General features: G+C 39.5%; 1 protein-coding gene across 1 annotated transcript; it reads right to left on the bottom strand.

Annotated features, from left to right (window-relative positions):
* Positions 1-897: 897 nt before the first annotated feature.
* On the bottom strand, positions 898-18,922 carry COLEC12 (collectin subfamily member 12). Its single transcript, XM_026058647.1, has 9 exons — positions 18,907-18,922; positions 17,793-17,915; positions 11,036-11,134; positions 7,491-8,537; positions 5,565-6,053; positions 4,968-5,104; positions 4,106-4,215; positions 2,252-2,397; positions 898-1,007 (listed from the first exon to the last, which is right to left on the bottom strand). The coding sequence occupies exons 1-9, from the start codon at positions 18,920-18,922 to the stop codon at positions 988-990; spliced, it is 2,187 nt and encodes a 728-aa protein (XP_025914432.1). The 3' UTR covers positions 898-987.
* Positions 18,923-21,094: the final 2,172 nt, after the last annotated feature.

The raw sequence follows: 21,094 nt of genomic DNA, 5'->3' as shown, positions 1-21,094 counted from the left end.
TTCAAAATCATTGTAAGAAGTAAGTGATTTACTTCTGTGGCATTTTTTTCAAGAATGGAAGGAAGACAGAAAGGCAAGGAAGGAAGGAAGGAAGGAAAGAAGGAAGGAAGGGAGGGAGGAAAAGCTTTTATTAGCATGGTCTTTGCATAGTACCCTGGTGGAACACCGACTGTGATCAGAGCTATAATGAATATCTAGTCCTTAGTCAACTTCATTGTTACACACACAGACTAGACTGCATACAATAAGGAAAACGCTATCTAACATCTGCCTTAAAAGTTATTTAACCAGAGCAGATCATCTGGGAAAATACAAATATTTCTAACTGGAAAAATATTTCTCTATAGCTGAGTTAGGCCTGATAGCAAACCTTAATGAATTATTAGTACCTTTATTGTTTTCTTTGGCTCCTGTGCACTATATTTGTAAAAAAAAGTCAGTAAAAAAGAGAACAATCGTAAAAAGCAAATATTTTGTACAAAAATACAAAGTTTTAAAAGCTCTTAAAAGTATATTCCATATTATTGATAAGAGTTGGACTATATATATATATTTATATAAAATCTATATATTCGTGTATCTGTATAATTTTCCTACATTTGGGATTTTAGCAAATGAACATACTGTTTACACAGTTGCTTTATATGTTTTTCTATAAATGAATGACCAACAGTCTTACTCAGATTGACAGAACGTCTTTTCTCAAAATACAAAGTTACTTATGTATGTGGTTACTGGTTGGGAAGAAAATCTATAACTGAATTAGTCCAACTGTATTTCTGATAAGCTCCTGATGTTGTGGGTTGAAAGCCCTGGAATAATTGCAGGATACTGAAGAAGAGTTGCTGCTGAATTCCATTTAAACCAGTTTTCAGTGCTTGCTTTAACTCTTTTAATTTCGGTAGGAGATGTTGATCTCTCCCAGGATCTTTCTTCTTCTTTAAGGAAATTTCCATAATATGTAGGTATCTGTAAATTCACAGCCTCTTACACTCCAAATATTTGTGCTATAGTATGAGAGAAAAAAGAAAAACAAATGGAAAAAAAAAAATGTAAAAAGCCTGTGACAATTAAATGCTTTTCCAAAAAGGAAGCTTACTGAGATCAAGGTATCTTAAAAAATTTAAGGGAACTCCTATGCAAGTTCTGTAAGTGTAGGAGGAGAATTATCTGTAAAGCATGAAGTTTTGCTAAAATAACAAATTTATATAGGAAGGGAAGAGCACCTTACACTGTTACAGGCTGTCCTTCACTCTAGACACCCACATGGAGTTATACACACACAAAATGCATTTAAAACTGTTTTTGTTTTGGTTTTGGGGGGACTTTTTTGTGGATGGGATGTAATTTTGGCTCTAGCTAACAGTTCCAGTTGCCTTTCCTGCAATTCAGCCTACGTATTTGCAACTGGAGTACCCAGGCACTCTTGGCAAAACCATTTTAAAACAGGTTGTACTTAGGACATAATGTTTTAGGCAGAGCACTGCCAAGAACACAAATGCTACCTAGCTCTGTGCTGGCTGGTCTGGGCTCTAAGCAGGCATGTAAACCACCTACGCTTTATGGTTGCAGAAATGCCTTTAAAAACAGAAAGAGATTCCCTGTGGCAATCACCAGGGTGACTGATCGGCCACATTGGTTGTTCATAAGTCCATCACCCCAATGGCCATGGTATGCAACAGAGGGTTCACCTAGTGCATGTGGACTGGCCTCAGTCCTATGGGACAACTCCCAGCAGCAGTGGGAATTTTAAGACTGCCTCAACAGTCACCAAATATTTCTTGTTGCACAAACTCTCAGAATAGGGTCTATTTGTTTTTGGAAGGCTGGTCCTCAAGCCATCCTGAAGATCATATTTGCCCACTGCACAGCCATTGGGTCTATAAAAACAGCTTGCAGGGTGGCCAGGGTCTGGAGCACACATGCCAAAACATGCCTGACATTTTGGGCACATTGAAGCTCTCCAGAAGATGGTCAAGATCCAGAGCATGCCATGTTACGGCCATTTTGGAGGCTGGCCTTTCAGAGTGCAATATATCTAGTGTATGCATTGCACAGAGTATTAGAAAAGCTCAAGTTGGGCTGGAGCTGAGTAGAAGAGGTCTAAGAGTGATGCTCCCTTTTCCTCAGCAACACATTTCTATAGCATATGGCCATTCATGTGGATCTTCTCTTCTCTAGCTGTGTAAAATTTACTTGATTTTGACCTGCTACAGGTAGAGTGAAATAATCAAATGAAGTGCTTGCTTACCTTTGTCCATATCTTTTTCACAAATGAAATTGTTAACATCTTCACAGTAAAAGTCATTCCAGAGCCCAGCGTAGATTAACCCAGCACAATCTTCCCCTGGCCCGTGCCCATGGCTCCAGTTATCAGGTTGCCCGGTTTTCCAGTTTCTTTCAACAAAAGAGCAGTAGATATTATTGCACAACGCAGCCCACATGACAGTTTTGCACCACACGAAAATTAACAAAAACATCATGAGATCTGTTCTGAACGGGAAATACACGTTGAAACAAACAATACATGACTCTTGCAGAAAATGGAAAACAGATGTATTACAGGGAAGGGAATCTATTCAGCCCCTGGCTGCCAAAGCTCAAAGACCTAAAATTAGACCGGTGAACTTTATTTTAGTTTCTGAATGTACATGCACATACAATGTTACATGTGCACTGCTCCAAGCCTGCAAAAACCTGCTCCCTTCATTCCTGCCAGCAGATGGTACTAGGAATAGCTGGCAGGCTCACAAGTGCCGCACAGGATGGCAGCGTACATGGTTGCCTCGGGAGCCATGGAGGCGCTCAGTGCTCCAGCTGCGCTGAGACGGGCCTCTCTGGAGGCGCAGCAGAGATTTACCTGTTTTACAGGCCCATGGTTGGATGGGAAGTGAACTTTTGGACTAACACATAATTAACAAAGTCTATATACACAGATCTTTTGAGATCAAAAAGCCTTGATGGTGCAACTTAACAGAGCATGTAAAGACCTCGCAGCAAATGTTTCCTCATCCTGTTTTTGTTTAATAAGTGAGAAATGCTTCCAACAGCAAGATTTAAAAGCTCCATTTTCTTGAAGAAACAGGTTGTTGAACAGAGCTTGTGATTACTGGCTGATACACTCCACACTCAGCTAAAAAACATGCCTGCCTGACAGAGGGTTTGACTAGGCACCTGGGAAGACACACAGCTTTCCAGAAATAATTAAATACTTTGAAAATCAGTAACTGACAGTTCTGAGGTTACTACAGGGCACCTAAAACCACAGTGTAGTGGAAACCTATTGAAAGTAGTGGCTGAAGTGGGAATCAGTCACAGTGCTGCTATAAAGAGAGAGAAATGAAGGGAGGGAGGGAGGAAAAGGGAAAAATAGTATGGCTCATTTGAAATACATCTGACTTTTTCCATGTTTCTCATCAAAATGAACACCAGTGAGATCACAGCTAATCATTTCGTAACATCTGACTGACTGTAGCCTGTTTTTCTGAAGCACAGCATGCTTGGTTCTATAAACTCTTTAGTCCGCTCCTCAGTATTAAAAATTTGGGTGGTTGCAATCTGTTCCATTTAGGACAAATTAGGTGTAGCCCTACAATTCCTGGAGAGCTGCCAATTCAGTTCTCAGCTGGCCAAAGCTTAGACACCGTTGTTTCATGCATTTTCCTTATGTTTAATGCTTTCCACTTGGATTTGGGCTTTATCTAAAGGCTGGTCATTTTTTATCAGAACGAGCACTCTGTTTATAGCCAGTTGTAACGCAAATAAGGAAAATTCAAACCAAGACAGAAAAAATTGTCTGTGCTTCCCATCTCCACTTTGTAATAAAAGTCAGAAGCAAATGTTTTGGCAAGAAACACTGTGCTGTGTAGTTATGCGATTCTTTCATTCAATATTCAGTTTTCATCCTGGCGAGGAAATATAGTCTTGTGTATGGTGAAAGGAGAGAGAAAAAAACAGTTCAGTGGCACCCTAAATAAAGAATTATTTCACTGGCATCTATAAACCTCTGGATTCACTGGATAATTTCTAGATGCTGCTTTGAGAAGTGGCAGTAAGATCAGTAGCATCTGCAGAGAATAAACACCATTGTTCTTTATTTACGTACGTGTAAACTGGTAAGGATCCATCCAGCCATCTCCATTCATTTTCCTTCTCTGAATCCGTAAGCCCAATCCAGAAGCTGCCTTTCCCAAGAATCTGCCTTTTTAACCATTGCTGTGGAAGAAAGATTTCAGTCCATAACAAACAAACATGACCCTGTTTAGAGCTAATGAGCTACTCTTGCTTCATGAGCATCTTTGTTATCAGAGCAGGAAGGGCTAAAGAGATTTTTCTAAGCTGAAGATATGTTTCATGAGTTAGCTTTGCAACCCCTTACTCACACTAGAATCCATAGTGCTGTTTGCATGTGAGGCAGAGAGAGCTAGTCATGAAAATTAGCTTGATATAAAGCCACAAACAACCTCATATAGATATATATGAAAAAAAAAACAGCAAAGAGTAAGCAGTTGTACCTTGATGTTCCCACTGCTACATAGTCACCAAATAATTATCTTGAACAGTGGTTAACATATAGCTAGATTTATAGCTAGATAAAAATATTTGTGGGTCACGTCTTAGGCTGTGTGTTTTACAAGAGACAATTTAAATTATTTTCAACACTGCCAGAAAAATGTATTTCGATAATATGCAAGGTACAATGGACTCCATCTTCAAAGGTTCAAAACTCCTTCAATTCTCATCAACTTTCCTGGGTGCTCCATGCCTATCAGCACCAGCTCTGCTCACACTGCACATGGACTAACTGCTGAGCAGCCAGAGGGCGGATGAAATGCTAACTGGAGTCCATCACTGTGTCTACTTCCCTATATATGAATTCATGATGCTCTCAGCTTCCCACTTGCCCTGTAGCTTCCACTTGCAGAGTCCCCTAAAAGTCTCTCCTTGAAAGCAGAAAGAGAAGTTACCTGTTCATCTTTGTTGTCTATGATAACCAAGCGTGATGCCTTTTCTTCACAGAATAACTTTGCCTCTTCGAAAATTTCTCTTTCAATTGAAAAGTAGTAACACTTTTCTGTATAGTTCTTCCAATGAGGAGAACAACCTGTGATGTGAAACTTTTGTGTTAAACCAATTACTGATAAATCAATGAGCCAGCAGTATCTTTCTGCATGGGGCTAAAACTAAGTAGAGGATCACACACCCATCTACAGCATGCTGTCATCTAAAATACTTAGAGATAGTGTGAGAATGTGCTCATCAGGACCCCAACTCAGAGTATGAAACCAAGGCTAAACTGCATGATCAAGGGGATTATTTATTACTCATACTACTACTGCCTTCTCTTTAGCTATAAATATTAACTTAAATCAATTTCAGAGCATCAGAGGAAAGACCAACCGGTACGGCTTCACTTGAGAGTGTTCCTTATTATGAATCCCAAAGATTAAGTGGAGACTCATGTAACAGAGGTAATTATAAACCAGTATCTCACTGGTGGGCACTCTCTGCTAGGTAGGTTTATACCTCAGTAACAGAATCCACGCAGTGTTTAGATAGCTTACCATTAGCCTCAGGCACTGATGTAGGTTCACTTTGTAGTGCCATTGGCATTCCTGGACCTGGGGGCCCTGGTGGGCCAGGTGGGCCCTTTGGACCAGGCAGCCCAGGGACTCCAGGTAGCCCAGGCAATCCTCGAGGTCCTGGCACCCCTGGCTCTCCCACAGTTCCTTGCAGTCCTTGAAATCCTGGTGGGCCTTGTGGCCCAGGAGGACCATCTTTGCCTTGTGGCCCAGGTGGCCCTGGGTCTCCGCTTGGTCCTGGCAGACCTGTCTTGCCAGGAGAGCCTCTCTGACCTTTGGAGCCAGGTGATCCTCTTGAACCTTTCCCTCCTTTTTCTCCTGGTGGCCCGGTTGGCCCAGGTGGGCCTTTTTCACCTGCAGGTCCTGGAGGTCCTGGCTCTCCTTTCTCTCCTTTTTGTCCTTTTAGGCCAGCAGGGCCGGGAGGACCTACAGGTCCTCTGTCACCTTTAGGTCCCCTTGGACCAGGAGGACCTGAAACAGTATAAACATTCAAAGTTTATTCAAAGTAAGTGCAGAAAACAAAACAGAAAACCCACTTGGGATCCTTGTTTAATGTAACTCAGACCAGCCACACTGGATATTCAGCACCTCGAAAACCCGACCAACAATACTTGTAAATTTACAGCTGTTTCTCAGGTGTTATATAGCACTGCTCTTTCCTGAGCCTCTCTGAAGTACAAGATACAGAAGAAAAACTTCTGACGCACCTTGTCCTGTGAACTGGACAGTCACATAATGCCACAGGTGATCAGGTGAGGTGTCAGTCCCTACAAGACACACTCTGTGCTGTTTACACAGTAAATAAATGCAGTATTACATTTTGACATTTTCATTCTCTCATTCTGCTATGCTCCTTTTTCCTTCTAGCTCTGTCTGTCCTCTCTTAAACTACAGGACTGCTACTGCTGTGATGACCCTGTTTGTTGCTCTGTCAATATTAGGCTGTCAAAAGGAGAAAAAAAGATGGGTAGTGAGCAACAGGCCAGCCATGAAGAAAGACCAGAAGTATTATCTGCTAATTTGCTGGTTATAATAAGAAAAAGAACAATACATATGATAGGAAATGGGAATATTATAACAGTTTTTCACATATAAACAAAAAAATAATTTCAGATTCTGATCATGGATGAGCAAATGCCTTGCCAATGTCTTCTTTTTTCCTGAATCTAGATCAGAGATAAGTTTCTACACTGGAGTCATTCAGACCTGGTTGAAATGAGAAAGGTTAAGGTTATTGACGTATAATCTGGGCTCTAATTCAGCCCTGTTCTATTTGGAGAAAAGGATTTATATTTGTCATTAGAGTTTTAGGCCTGACTGGTTCACATCAGGTTGGCAATTTGAGTGTTCTTTTCATTTAGAAGAATACTTGGCTGGGAAAAGCCTCCTAAACTTGATGTTATTTATTTCTGGAGAAAATAAAATATCCAAGGATTAAAACCCAAGCAAAGTAGGATGTGTTCTGGCAGGCTAACAACTGGCTTAAAGTGAAATAGAAACTTGTTTTTCAGTAAGGGCGGACCTTCCTGGGAATGGTCCAACTTATATTTTTTAGCCGTTTCTTCCTTAGCAGAGATTGGTTTCTTGAAGTTCCACAGCCTCACTAGCTTATTTTAGAAACTAAATCAAAAGCAGATCCAGTCAGTCAGTTGGAATAAAATTCTGCTAAGTCAGAACCTTCTTTTATAATATTCCCATTCCAGGTATGTAAAGAAGGGGTATGAAAATTAGTAAGGCAGGAAAATTCAAGCTATACTTTCAGTTCCAAAGCTTAGGATTAGATAATGGAAAAACCCAGGCCTCTGTACCAACATGCACTGGAAAAAAAACTTTCACAGAATTAAAGAAGTTCCTGCAATCAGGAATTCAATATAGACCATTATGGGTATCATTAAGGAATTTGCATACCCTGCAGGATAGTGAAATTCTTGATGAGCTGGCCATGTTTGGAATCTACCAGCTTCATTTCTTCCATAATTACTGACAAATTGGCAACTTCAACATCTAGTCTTGACCTCATCAAATCCTGTTGCATCTTGAGAGATGTGGAGTCTAAGCGAATATTGGCCAGTGTGCTGTTCATAAAAATCAGCTCATCTGAATGTTTACTTAAGGTGTCTGTACAAGTTGTCCTGACCTCATTGAGATTGCTAGTCAGTGTCCGTAGATGATGAGCAGTGTAGCTGATGTTGCTAATGATATTGACTATATCAGTCTCAAAGACCTGGAACCGCTCTTCCAGATGGTTGAATTTGGCAGAAGTTCTGTTTTCATATTCTTTATGCTGTTCCTGGAGATCCTTTAGATTTTGTTCGTTCGCTTGGGCAATTGTGGTGATGTTCTCCATTTGCCCACTGAAGGAGCTGAGCTGATTGTTCATGTCTTCAAGTGTATCATTGTTAGCTTTTGCCAATGCTGAGTTGTTGGCTGCTAAAGTCTGTAAATTTTGTACTTTCTCCTTAAGCCAATCAGTGTCCTTCCGGGACTGAAGGACAACCTGCTGCAGATTTTGAAAGTCATTCTTGATTCTTAGAATAGCCAAACTTGTATCTTCCATTGACTTCTGCAGAACACTGATAAGATTTCTTTGCTGTATTTGTGTCAGGTTTAAGTTGTTCAGGTTCATGATGACCACATTGTGAGAATGCACTTGGTTTTGCAAATTTGTTTGGATATTACTTGTGTCCTGTTGAAGATTGTTGATATAGCCAGTATATGCCTGAAGAGTCTTATTGACACTGATGATCATGAAAGAGTTGCTATCTAAGACACTTTTCATTTGGCTCTGTCTATCATCTAATACATTTCCAGACTCTTGCAGCTTCTCCAGTGTATCTTTGTTTCTGGTAGTTTTCTCTGCAATGTCATGAAGCTGCTGACGAAGAGCCAGAATATCAGATCTGAAGCTAGACAATTCAGTGTTTGTATTCATGGCTTTTTGTCCAGTTTGGTCATCTGTTAGACAGGAAAAAATTGAAAGGCTTTAGGATGCATTTTTTAAAACACACTACAAACAAGCACAGTGTATTTCAAATACAGCTAGACTGTCAAAATGTTCTATCAGTAGAACTTCTACACTATCTCTTCCAGAAGAGAGAAACCATAAAGCAAAGTTCTGCCACTAGAAATAGTTAAGACCTTGTGTCTTGCTGAGGAGAACAGAATGGTGATTCTATTGTCATATATGGGAAACATTACAGTTAAATATTATGATGAATATATGCTTTCAAATACTGCTTGTATCCTGAATAAAAATTGAATGATAAGCAGAATGAAAAATATTGGAGAAGTATCAGTAAGTTTATGTTTTGAAGTTACAGCAGGCTTTTTTATGGAAGCTCAGAAGCAGATTTTAACAGTTCATATTTTTCTCTTGCTTATTCTGGCAGTGAAATATTTTCACTGTGATTTAGTACATATAGATTTTTTTTTAAATCTTGGTTTTAGTTTTAGAAGAGTTCTAAGATCTATTTTAGAACAATCTGGGCTAGAGACAAAAGCTTTGCCAGCAGGCTACTCCAGATATGACAGGATATGATACATTTCTTTTTTTTCTCTCTAACATACCACTAGTGCTTTTAATGACATTTCTATTGCTGTTATTGTTTCCTCATGTTCCAAATTGCAGGAAGGCAAAACCTTTAATCTTTGAGGAACATCTCTGTTCTTGCTTACACTGCTCTACAGTATACTGACGGGAGCTTGTCTGAGTGTGATTAAGCTTCTGAGGCTGCCCAGCTCATCAACCAGGACATAGAAACCAAGGAAATGAGCAGTCAACACTCACTTTCAGGGAAGATTCCCTTTCTTGACCTCAATCACTTCCCTCTGCTACACACAGTTCATATTTTCTTGTTCTCATCTAAGTCTAGCTATGTTTATGAATTACAGAGTCTTAAGTCCATGTAGATGATTCCAAGAGAGGGCAGGATGGTGTTCATAAACTACAGTGAATACAGCTTGGTATGGAGCTTTCTTCTGGTATGTCTGAATGAGTCATGATGGCTAATAGCAAATGGTGGCTTGAGAGAGGGACTTCAGTCTGAGATGTTTAGGGAGTCTTCTGCAAATGGACACCTTGCCAAAGCACAGCTCCTCTCCCTGTCATTTGTCTCACTGTAGGATCTTCTCAGCTCTACATTTACCTCTCAGTTATAGCTCAAATTATATTGTGTTCCTCATGCAGCTCTGACAACTACCATGTCCACACACAGCTAATCCCTAAAGGTCTGTCTTTCATTTATCCCATGTGGCTATCCCTCTAACTACAACAGCTCTCTTACCTTTATGCTTCTCACACACATTGCCCCATAACTATTTTAACTTCTTCCCTGGCAAGACAACTTAAATGGGAACTGATGGTCCTGAGCATCTTGCCAGTTCTGGGCCATCCAGTCAGTAGTGTACAAAATGTTTGCACACGAGCTGGATCAAAGGTGCTCCAAGTTGTGATTTAATCAACAAAACAACCCAAAAATGTTGTACATGCTTTCGGGTGTAAGATTTACTTCTATACATGTATCACTGTAAGTACCTGCCACTGAATTATCTCATGTCTTTGAACTAAATGCAGTGTGTAAATACTTCAGAATGTATTTACTTTTTGAGGAGAAAAAAAGGTGTAAAAATTTGTGATGAAGCTGCAAGCTATTAATTTTTCCAAGCAACGGATATCTCAATATATGGTCTATGAAGCTAAACAAAATGTATTTCAAGAAGCAAATGCATATATGTGTATATCTATATCTATATTAAGCTAATTATATGAACTATAAGTTTATGTATACATAAACTGCTAATAAACAGCTTTGCTTCCTTTCCAGACAAGGAAGAAAAGTAGAAATGTATATCTAGTCAGTAGAATCCTTACACCTGATCTTTTTCCATCTTCCTGCAAATTTAGAAGTGTGATAACACTTAACAGAGCTGAACTCATAACAACTTTGTGTCCTGTACTCCCTGAGATTTTTAGGGCACATTTCATGGAAGTTATCAACTTGCCTCAGGGCTAAGAGTTTTGAACAGTCTATTATTTGTGCACCCCTTAAAACAGACTTCAGTTTTGAATCTTAATTGCTAAAACAGCATCAAGATGAGTGGGTGACATTTTCATTTGATTCAGAATCTCTTCTTTTGTGTAGCAACTTCTGCTATGTTTCACATCTCTCATTCAGAGAAGACTCTTTCTAGGACAACTTTTAAGTGTCTGTTTAAGTATAAATGATTTCAGAGTGACTTCAGTGGGAACTGCGAATGTTAAAGTATGTTTAAAATGCTGTACTAAGTAGACATGGTCTTAACCATTTTTAAGTGCTTTCCCAAGTAATTGAGAAATTGGACTATAAGCATTATACCTTGTCATGGTCAGAGATTTTACAAATTCCCAGCTGCTATCTGCCAGAAGAATACCCCAAAGGCATAACACAAAGGGGCTTTGCTTGCATGTAGATTACCTAATTTCTTCAGATCACTCTCCACCTCTGTGAGTTTTTCTGTATATCTTCTGTGGGACGTTTCCAGACCACCTGTCACATTGTCCATTTTTTCTACAACTAGGAGAAAGAGAACAATATGTTACGGAAAGAAGAAAAGTGAAATTATGAAAAAAAAGACAGTAAATGATAAAGCAAACCAGAAGAACACCACAATCATCAAACATAAAAAATACCTTTAAAATTGTCTTACTTGCCACTAAACTCTGCTGTTATTCTGTGAAATGTTGGAAAGATGATCTCTTATCTGCTCACGAGACCYGGCATTCTTCTAGAAAGTTCTTCAATATGCCAACATTCACCAAACATTTTTTTGCTAATGAACAGTCTTTTATGAGTGAGGAAAACCCTCTCTGAGAGTTTTCCTCATGAACCAAGGCCTTTTCTTTTAACAATACCTCCATGCTAAAAGCACACCACAGCGTGATGCACATAGACAAATTGTTCAAGGCCCAGAAGTGAGGTAGAAGAATTGCTTTTATTTTGCTATGGACAATTTGTCCTTAAAGTGAGCAAATATTTTTTTTTGAGTCTTTAGATTATTAAAAATTGCCTCCTAGCTAGCAAACTTTAGTCTGAGACACCAATTTGAAGATGCAACTATTAAAATATTTTTGAACAACTTTTAAATATTTTGATAATGATGCAGTCCAAATGGTCTTGAAACCATTCCGGCTCATTAAGATTGAATGGAAGGTCATTCAGCAAGTGCAGATTTATGGCTTTCTCTGGTGTGCTCTTTATTTTGATAATGTCTGAGCCATTTTTCTGTCACTGAGACAATCGGATGATTTGTTGGCATTGATACAGAAATGGAAAAAGCACAACAAATAAGAGCCTGGAGTGGCTTACAGTAATAAAAATATGTATTGCAAGGCTAGAGGCAGCCTTCAGTTTCCACGCCAAACGTAGTTTGATATGCTTTGGCATTCAAACCATAACCAGGACCAGAATGTCTTCTCATCACCAGATTATTTAGCTCTTTGGCTATGTTGGGAGCAGAATAGATCTGCATCGACCCTTCATGAGGCATAGTGCCAGCCACCCTCTTTCATACAGAAGAAATAAGGTGCTTCCCAGGTCTTTGGACAGTGAAGCCAATTCTGTAGGCCAGTGTGGGGGCAGGGGCTACCAGTAACTCCTTCCATCCCTGAGACAATCTGCAGCCAGGAAATAACTTCAAACAAGTTGCTGCCACGTAAGGRATCGTTTTCTACCAGAAATGGAAATTTAGGGGATATTTTGCTGCCTGCAAGCAACCATAAGCACCCCAGACCTTTAAGGCATAGCTCACCAAGGGCTCCTTCTTGATTCTTTATTAACTTGTTTTTCTGACCACAGTTACCACAGATATACCCCAGGCTTTTAATGCTTCCAAAACATCAACAGGAAAAACAGCAGGCCAAGATTATCACTGATGTAACTGCACCGAGGTGAGTGGAGCTATACCAGAGAAGAAGTGTCAAGATTTTCTGAGGAAACCAGACATCCTTTGGTGAATTACCTTCTTTCTCCTTTCCCTACTGCTAACAAGCCAGCAAAACAGAGGCTTTACTGTGCTCATAAAAATAGAGTTGGAGGCAGATTTCTGTATTTGGGATGACGGCAGCTGGCCTGCTAAATGCTAGATTCAGGCTACAATACTGACTTTGCATTTTCAGGGTGACCATTGCTTAATACTCTCTGCCTTAGAAGGGATATTTTCCCCCCAGTATAGCACTAATGTTTCACTGGTCCTTCTGCCTATTAAAGACACTCTTTGAAATGCTTTGTGCCTTTTCTCCTAAGTCAGATTGATTCTCYGCTTCTCCTGCCCAAACTCTCTTCCAGGCTGGAGCCCAGATCAGTTAGTCCTTCAGTTAGTTTTCCACTGATGCCTATATATATCTATGCATTGCATGCAGTGAGCATGGGGACCATGTTTGGCTTTTCTTTTTGGTTAGCTCTAGGTAGCTCCTTGTGGTGTTCTGCTTTGTTTATGAATAGTCACTGTGAAGGACAAAACTTGCTCGAGGCACTTACAGATGACCTAGGGAAAGCATCTGGATTTAAAAATCAGGCCTACTCCAAGTGTTTGTGCTGAACCTTGGCCTTGATGGGCAGTATCTCATCAGCTATAGATCTTGTTAATCCTGATTCAGTGTAATATTCACTTGTTTTCTCCAGTTGTGCAAATGAATATTTCTTAATATTAATGTAAGCAAAGTGCAACTTCTTCCTTTCATAGTTCAAATGAATGCCAGTCTGTAGTTCAGCTCTGAAGCTTGTAAAACCAAGATTTTATGCTGTTCTGTAACAACAGGAATTTTTCATGATTGAAAAAGAATCTAACACTGGTAACCTGGATTAAAATGTTCTCCTGAAGACTCTAAAGCAAATTAAAATAATAGAAATCCTGCCAATACATAGTAGCCTGTACTGGCCAGGAGGTGAAACTGAATGGAACTGCAGATAGAACAGAGTATGCTATTTTCATTGTCAAAACTTGAAAAAATGCATTAAAAAGACTCTAGCTGGTCTGTGCCTTTGAATGCTTTTTGTGTAGAACACCCCCAAAATTTGTTGAAGCAGCAATTTAATAAGCCTTACTGGTACTAGTTACAATTGGCTGTGATATCTAGGGAAGATTATGCTTGGCCTGAAAGATCACTAATGATCACTCTTAAAAGGTCATTCTAACCTCAGTAGTTTGTCTCCAACAGAAAGTAGTAAATTTTAATTCTATTGTGTAACTGGAAACCAGATAATAGCCCTGAATCAGTAGGGTCTGGCCTGGAAGATGCTGGTTTAGAGATGCTGGATAAAGAAGGCTGTCTTCAAATACAGCAGGTATTGATTTTTGCCTATTTGACACTAAACTGTCAGTGCTTTACCCAGATTAACTGATGTGAAATGCAGAATTAGCTCTGTTGGGCAGACTATTTCCTTTATTTTAATTCTGTTTTCCCTCAGAGGGCAAACCAGTGTTGTACTGTGAAGTGTAACAGGAAAGAGTCCAGAGCCAGCTCCAAACCACTGGCTCCAGCAGCTGCAGCAGTCGAGAGCTCTGCCTAAGCTAGTGGCTAATGGCAGAGTTAACTCAAGGATTTGCAGGCAAAACTCAGCTTTGTCACCCCACAGACAAACCAATGTATATGTTTGCTTTGTACAGGAGCAGGATTTTAGCCTCCATTGTCAAACAAACCATAGGTGACTTGATCGCCTGACTAAACTCCCTCCCCAAGCAAGCTGTAGCTTATTTACCTTCCTGCACCCCTTCCTGCTACTGCCATGCAAGTGGAAAGGATGAACTGCGGGGAGAATGAGTAAAGAGAGCCACGGTCAAAGGAGGTTTCTGCTGCTCCCAAAAGTCTACTGCTCTAAAAAAAAAAGCAAAGTCTGTCTATGCCTCAAGCTTTGGCTAGCTTCACCTTCCTTCTCAGCTAGGTCAGATATCTCTACATTGTGATCTACAGGGCAAATATGTTCTCTGTCTTGAAGAAAAGTCTCACTTTCTGATAAGGTCACTGTGGAAATTTGTTAAAGGTCCTCCAAAAGAAGCAAAAATTTTAAGTAGCTGCTGACCACAACAGTGAGAAGTGTCTGCATTGGACCCACTCTCTGAGGCTCAGTCAAGAAGCAGAAACAAAAAGCCCCATCTCACCAGAGTATGTTGGCCTGAGGTAATGGCAGGCAAACACTGTCTGAGAGACAGTTAAATAAGTAGATGAAAGTCACAGTGGGCACTAGTCAAAAACCTTCAAAATAAAGACTGACCAGAAACAGACAACTAAAAGAAATTCAGATTCAGAACATGTTAACTTCCCTTATTGGAGTGAATCAGAGAATGATCATTCACTTTAAGCAGACACTGGCCGGTGCCAGAAAGATAACTTCGGGGTTTTTTTCATTTAATTTAAGAAAGAATGTGTAAAAAATTAAAGATTGCTCTATTAACATTTTTAAAAATAATTTAATATTTCTTCTGAAGGTAAACTAATAGTAAACTCAACTTGCCATTCCTTGATGACCTTGATGTTTAATTCATGTTTTGGTTTCAGCTTTCTCCAGCTTACTATGCAGTTTTTACCACCAATTTGGAGGTTTGTTCTATGTTGATTTTGCCTCCCATTGAGTTATTTTTTGCCTGCCATATTTAATCCACTGATTAGTAGCTTTAACATTTTAAATCACAAAGGATATYTAAATACCGTGTAGGAAATCAAAGTTTTAAAAGTAGTTTTGGGCTTTATAAACATAAGTGTAGGAGGCAAGCTTAATGGAAACTTAGCGAAGAGATTGAAAGAATCCCTGCTGCCAGCAGAATTCCTTCTTTCAGTGTAATATCACAATAAAAAAGACAAGCCAAACTCTGATGCAGAGGGGAAAGCTCAAGAGCATTATAAAATTTTATTTTGAGTTCTGTTCTTCCTTTAAGGCTTAATTCCTTCCTAACTAACAAAAGAATCTCAATAATTTGACTATGTACTATTATATTGTTTTTTTCCGACTAAGCTGGGGTTTTGCCTAACTCATGGTTTCCCTGCAAGTTAGTGCTTCAGGCATTGTGGAGACAAAGCTCTCAAACTGGAGGACGCAAAAGGCAATATTTATACCTGACATATGATAATTTGCTGCTTAGAGTTACTGAAGGGATACTTTGGACTGAAAAAGACTTTTCTCCAATGTATGCCTCCTTCCTTGGAATTGAGGTGGAGCAGACACCAAGATGTCTTAAGGTCAGTGAACAAGACATGCATTATCCGTGTTCCTATATTCTTTTTTGCATTTTAGTGGGGGAGGAAATTCTTTTGTTCTCGCCTATGATAAATGTTGCTTGGTAATGCTGTGAGAGAAACGCTAGTCACGCATAAATGACCAGCCAGAACAAGAAGCAGGTTTCGAACTGAGTGCAGCAATGAAGGGGCCTCAAGATGAGAACAGAGCTTGGGGAAAAGACAAGACTGTGCTAGAGGCCTGTGGAGAAAGAAGCTTGAAAACTGTGGATTGAGAAGAGGGAGGAAAACTCCCTCTCCCAAAGAGATATTTTGGACAGTTTCCTTATTCCTTTATTCCTACATATACATGAACAAAGGTTTGCCAAAGCAGATACAGAGCAATGGTCCTTCCAACTTGATATACTGTTTTTCATGCCAGGTGAGATCTGATTCTTCTAGTAAGCCCCAGAACTGACAGCCACGTAACAAAACTCTCTTGAGGAAAATTCCTCTAAATCCCAGATGTTTAGTGGCTGTGTTATAGCCTGGAATGATCACACCCTCACCTGCTGTAAGCAGATCTCTGCAGATTTATACCTCTCTAGCTTGTATAACCAAACGATTTTATCTTTATAGATCAAGGACAAGTTTTTGAATCCTGCAAAGTTCTTTTCCTCAAAACCTTACTTTCAGAGGCCAGTTACACATTCTTTGGGAAAACATCCAACCAATTATATACATACTGCTTTTCTTTACATTATGTTTTATTGTACTACATTCTCTGTGGTTTATAGTGAAAAAGGAGCATCTATGTGACTCTATCTACCCTTCACATTCTCTTGTTTTCCTTGTTAAATTTTCCATCTAACCCAAACAGTTTTCATTTTCTTCCCACTCTGAACTGTACCCAATCCTTTTAAGTAAGTATTTATCCCTTTCTATTCTACAATTTCCTTTCCTTTTGCTGGCAAAGGACCAAAGGTGATGTCAGTTCTGCTAGGAGTGCAGCTGCTGGCAGCACACAACACACTGCATGCTAATCACATGAGTATTTACCCTGCTTCTTGGAGGGTTTTGAAGCTATGCTTAGAGCCATACTCAAAGAAGCTAGTTTAAAGATAGCTTGGTTTTCTCCACATCATTCTGCAGGGTCCTGTGATAATGCTCACAATCTTATTCACTTTCTTTTCCTTTGCAGAGCCTCACATCTCATGCCTTTAACTTTTTAGGGCTGTGACCACATGACAAGCAGACCATGACATTGACCCATTCATAAGCACGCCTAAGTGGCTACAGCCAATTAGTCACCACTGTGTATGGCAACTTCAAGCTGCTCTTTCCAATGTGCCCTACCCTGGACTTGCACAAATGAAATTTCCTCCATTATTGGGTTGCCCAACTGCCAGCGGCTAGACTCTCTGAAATTACTGCCACATCTTCAAAGTGCCTTTAGACTTTGCTCATTAAAATAATTGTAGGTAATCCGGTACATTGGCACTTCCTGCTTGAAACTTTCTTCCAGATATTTCAAAGTAATATTGATCCTACACTTTGTTCCTGTAATAAGTATTGTAATTATATTAATAAGATCATTCCTGGCTCTCCATTAAATAAGACATTTATTCTGGAAAGATGCTGGTATGTATAAGAAAGCCCTGGGAAATCAAGGTATAGCAGGGGTGGGTGTCCTACAGATTCAGTCTTCAAAGATCAGCAACATAATACAGAGTTTTGAGTCTTTCAGCTAATACGCTTTCATGATGCAAAAATGATCATTTTGTTCTAACCTTTTTCTTTTTTTCAAATTTCTTAGATATTTTCTAATCTAATTTCAAAATTTCATAATTATTTGAAAGTGCAAATCTAAGGCTGCAGTGTGTTGATATGTGTGTCAACTGTACAAGAAACCCCATTGCCAAACACATTCATATTTGAGGTGAAAATGTAATAAATTGCCTAATATGTGGAAATGCTCTTGGATGCTTTTTGAAAGTGAAATTTTGTGCTTGATATATACATACCTTTGTATCCCAGAATGGCTACTGTAATTGTTAACAGGGCACATAAAATATATAATAAGATGATGGAAAACTTCAGTGCCCAGTTATTTTTACATTTGGTACATTGAGTCCCCTCCTGAATACCTGCAAAAGAAGATTTTAAGAATTTTAAAACAAGGGCAAAGAACACATTGCTGGTTTTATCTCCCCATTTCTTCTCCTCCCTTTTCTAAAGAATGAAATATTTCTGTAAGCAGATGATAAATGGGTACCTATTTGCCTGTGCACCTGAATAGCCTCCACAGCTGATAAAGCATCAGTTTGGTTATACAATCACTTTCGGGTTTCACAGTGTTAAAGAGAAGTAGGTTCTGTTTCACTGGAAAAAACGTGGCTTTACAGAGAGACAGTACTATTTTCAGAAGCTGCTACCAAAGCTATGGGGAGCTTTGGAAGTCAAATGGTTATTAGAAGAGCCTCTGTCAGCATCACACGGTAGCACCTCTCAGCATCCAGTCTCCCTCCACCAGCAACAGGAGACAGTAAATACTCAGGCAGAATGAAAACACAGAAATAGCATAGTATTGTGAAAAGCTGAAAGGAGGACTGGCCCTGCTTTGCAACCACTACCACAAATGGCTACCATGTGAATGCTTTCTGTCCACAAGGAGAAAAACTTTTTTTTTTTTTTTGGTTTGGAGAGTACTATTTCCAAAGAGAATAAGGACTATGCTGGTAAATTTAGTGGTAGATCTATACTGGTAGAATCATGCTGATTTTTCCGTGTAGACAAATTTAAGGAAAAGGGCCTCAAGTTGATAAGCAAAAGTAAACCTTTACTGTTTGATATTTGAGCTTTTTACAGCATGTTTTGACATCAGTCAGTCTATTATGGGGGGAACCAATATTCCTCTTTTCTGCATGTGATCCCCTGGAACAGCTTGAAAGTGGTGGAAGATTTGAATAAGTTACCAAGAAATTCAGGAGAAAGATGAACGTGTAAAAACAAGAAAGTATGATGACTCTACTGGAACGAATGGGCTGGATTTATCCCTCCTTCCAATGTGCATTAAGTAGATCAGGATAAATGTAACTTTCTGTGTCTGTCAAAAAATGCATTTCTTTGATATTTTACTGTATTTGTGTACCATTAGCGGAGTCCCACAGGAAAGCTTTAAGCTCTAATAAACTGCATGTACCAGATTACTTAACTAATCAAAACTTGCTCCGTAACTTTTTATGAGTAACTTATATTTCCCCTGAGGTGTAACCCACAGCTGATTTTACTTTTCCCAACTCATGACCTTCTGTAGAACAGCTTTTAATTTTTTACTTTTTAAGAGGAAAGCACAGGGCATTTCCCCTGTGTTTATTGACTGGTGACTGACATACCAAGTTAAGTCAACTGTATTTCTCTCTCAAGGAACAGCAGTTTCTAGTGACTTCCTTAAGTCTACAGTACTTGAAGGAGGGATTACCATACTGAAGCAACTCAGGAAGAGGATTTATACAAAGATTATTTGACAAGGAATTTTTCTCAATTCCCTTTGCACGTATATTAGCCTTGGACAAGGCAGAAACGCATCTCGCACAGGTCAGCTTCTCTTTCTACATTATGTTATCTCATGTTTCCTAAGCTTTTCAGTTCTGATGTCATATCCTGTTGTCATGTGATGAAAGTGATGTCATGGATTTGCAATACTTGGGATTTAGGCATAAGACCAGTTGGGCACATTTAGATTTTTTTTCAGATATATTAGGGGAAAATAAAACAAAGATTGCAAGTATAAACCTAAGAACAGAAACTGCAGAGGGGGGAGGATTCCCTCCTCCCTGTGCAGGTGAAAAGGAAAGGAGCTGCCAGAGATGGGCAACTGCAGAGCCCATTTAGCAGTGCTGGGACTTGGAAGACTGATAACTCCTGCGCCACAAAACGTACGGCAAATAGTCCATAATTCAACAGACAAACTTCCTTACGGATCCTGATGGGTGGACTGTTTTTCTTTGTTTTGCAGACAGTCACAAGGAGTTTGCTACAGGGAAGTTCTGTTCATTGAAGAAACCAGAGAGGGAATGTGTGGTTTTCCAAAGTTTTGTAGTAGGTATTCAGAGATTGAAATTATTTCATAAGGGGGACTCATGGCATCTTGGGCACCTTTTCGCTGCTGTTAACTGGTACCGATAGACTTATTGAGTACTCTGTACTGTGCACTGAATGCCGGGCTCTTCTTCTGAAGGATTTAAAATTCAGATTCCAATTCTTCAAGTCTTTGAACATCCTACATACCAAAACCCACTGGAAGCCTGGGGCACCACGCACACCACATTCGCCTTCTAACCCACACCGATAACAGAAAGCTTGATTCTAATATTAATGAAAGCAAGATCAGATCTGTAACTGGGAAGATCGACAGACTGCAGAGGTACAAAGTGCAGAGAAAAACAGAAAAAACTAAATCTCTGACAGCAACTGCACATAGAAAAGTTTCACTTGATTCCAGTGTCACATTAAGGTTACTCATTTTATGACATGACCTGCTTTCTGTCATTGTACACTGACTTCCCGGATAGTGCAATGGGCTGAAAGTTTGCTGATGTCACTGACTATTACAGTTCATCATCTAGTATTGTGTATGTTCCAATACTTCATAAAGATCATGTTTCACTTGTCTCAGCCCTCACTATCGCTGTTTCAATAAAACAGCACTTTGGCTTTTTGGAGCTTTCACTTTCAGCATATTTCAAACTGACATCAGAGTGGCACCCCTACAAAAGCCAGACCTTTCCATCTTCTAACAATCCAGTCCTGTTGGTATCAATAACATAAACACAACGTACTAAAGCAATCATACGGGCTAAAGTGGTTCCATTAACTCAGCTGGGCTGGAACTCTATATTGCATTGCCTGCTGGCTCTTTCTGCATGCCAGCTTAAAACTGCAGCTGACTGTCATCTAACCCACACTACCTTCATCTAACTTGCCCCAAGACCAGGGCCAGAATAAAAAGCCAGGGAGCTGTAACAGCCTTTTTTTTTTTTTTTTTTTTGCCTAGCAATGGACACAGTAAAGTCTTTCAGAACCACTGCATTTATTCTTTATTACAAATCCATAGCTATTAATTCTGCTGCTAGTACTGTCCAACCTTATGGTTTACTAAATATATGAAAATTATTAAAGACAGAAGTACTTAGAAGAAAAGATTTGGAAGAATGTTTCTGATGCCTTTTTGCGTGGTTGAACAACCCAGGCTGCAAGCAAAGGTAGAAGCTGGGAAGGTAGCCCTCTCTGTGTAAGGATGGACCTTAATGTAATCTGGGCTCCC

This window comes from Apteryx rowi, unplaced genomic scaffold (genome assembly GCF_003343035.1).
Source record: "Apteryx rowi isolate R43461 unplaced genomic scaffold, aptRow1 scaffold_149, whole genome shotgun sequence".
Taxonomy (NCBI): domain Eukaryota; kingdom Metazoa; phylum Chordata; class Aves; order Apterygiformes; family Apterygidae; genus Apteryx; species Apteryx rowi.
Note: the sequence above shows the minus strand (reverse complement) of the source record. Positions and strands in the feature narration are given on the sequence as shown.